This window comes from Kryptolebias marmoratus, linkage group LG17 (genome assembly GCF_001649575.2).
Source record: "Kryptolebias marmoratus isolate JLee-2015 linkage group LG17, ASM164957v2, whole genome shotgun sequence".
NCBI classification, from domain to species: Eukaryota; Metazoa; Chordata; class Actinopteri; order Cyprinodontiformes; family Rivulidae; genus Kryptolebias; species Kryptolebias marmoratus.
In genome coordinates this window covers 26,693,313-26,694,753 of record NC_051446.1, presented here as the reverse complement: position 1 = coordinate 26,694,753, position 1,441 = coordinate 26,693,313, and the positions used below count along the sequence as shown (strand labels likewise).

The following is a 1,441-nucleotide window of genomic DNA, read 5'->3' as shown; positions in this document are numbered from 1 at the left end:
GACAGGGACAGAGACAGAGACAGAGACAGAGACAGGGACAGAGTCAGAGACAGAGGCAGGGACAGGGACAGGGACAGGGACAGGGACAGAGACCGAGGCAGAGGCAGAGGCAGAGACAGAGACAGAGGCAGGGACAGAGACAGAGGCAGGGACAGGGACAGAGACAGAGACAGAGACAGGGACAGGGACAGAGACAGAGACAGAGACAGAGGCAGGGACAGGGACAGAGACAGAGACAGAGACAGACAGTTGATGTGGTAGTAGCTGAGAGTCCTTCTCAACACATACTCTGAGTGCTGATCTGTGTTTCAAACTTTAAAAGCTGATGGGCGATATGCATTCTTCATGGTTTCCCTCCGAGCAGCCAGACCTGCCTGCGGTCCTCATCAACAGGTGCAGAGGTTTACGAAGCTGCTTTTTCTCTCAGTTTCTCTCAGGAATGAAAGGAGACCAGCTTCATTTCCCGGTGTTTTCCAAGTTAGTTTCACTCAGATGTGTTTTCTCTGTAACAGAGCCGGCCTGAAGGAGGGCGATGTCATCATCAGCATCAACAGCGAGCCCATCACCTCAGCCAGTGATGTCAGCGCCGCCATAAAGCGTGACGACAAGCTGCGAACTGTGGTGAGGCGAGGCAACGAAGACGTCATCCTCACCATCGTCCCCGAGGAGATCGACCCTTGACCTCTCGGCAGTCATCGCAGCATCTGAAGCGACCAATGAGGAGCTGGCTCTCACTGCTTTTCCACCAATCAGGAACATTTTGAGATAAACAGATGGAGGCGTGAGGCCAGACCTCTTCCTTTCTAAAACTCTCACAGACACTCAGAGGTTTGTTACTCTGTGACTGAAGCTTTAACCTGTTGTCATGTTTATTTCCTTTAATCTTTATTTACCTTCAGTCGTCACAACCTTTATAACCGACAGACAGCTGCACTGTGGACACGTTCACCATGGAAGATTTTTGACTCTTAGTGTTTCCAAAAAAAGGGAATAAAATTATTTTTAAGGATCTTGTCTTTACTAGCTCAGTGTTCTTGTTTGTTCAGAGGTTGAAATGTTTTGTTCTTCGTTGGTTCTGTTGGGTTTAACTCAAGGTAACATCCAGAACCAGAGCTACATCTAATAAAGGTTCAGGAAACTCTTCCATCATTGAAACTAAGAGTCAGAGGAAACGGTTCAGTTGTTTCTCCTCCATCGTTGTTAACTGAACTGTCGGTTCTTGAAGGTTCCTGGTCAGGAGGGAGGAGACACCGGGGCAGAACCAGAACTCTGTGGAGGGATCATAGCTCCTCTCTGGGCTGGGAACACCTTAGGATCTGGAGGAGGTCTGGGTTCCCTCCTGGACCAGACACCACCTGGACCCAATCATGGATGGATGGATGGATGGATGGATGGATGGATGGATGGATGGATGGATGGATGGATGGATGGATGGATGGAT

At 49.4% G+C, this 1,441-nt stretch overlaps 1 protein-coding gene across 2 annotated transcripts in view; it reads left to right on the top strand.

Moving 5' to 3' along the window:
* The window catches only part of htra1b (HtrA serine peptidase 1b), a 37,569-nt gene extending 36,554 nt beyond the window's left edge, over nt 1-1,015 (top strand). For both annotated transcript variants that reach the window (XM_017440039.3, XM_037980886.1), the window contains exon 11: nt 513-1,015. In XM_017440039.3, coding sequence (XP_017295528.1) covers nt 513-681 — 169 coding nt within the window. In that variant the 3' untranslated portion in view covers nt 682-1,015. The remainder of the gene's footprint in view (nt 1-512) is intronic.
* Nucleotides 1,016-1,441: the final 426 nt, after the last annotated feature.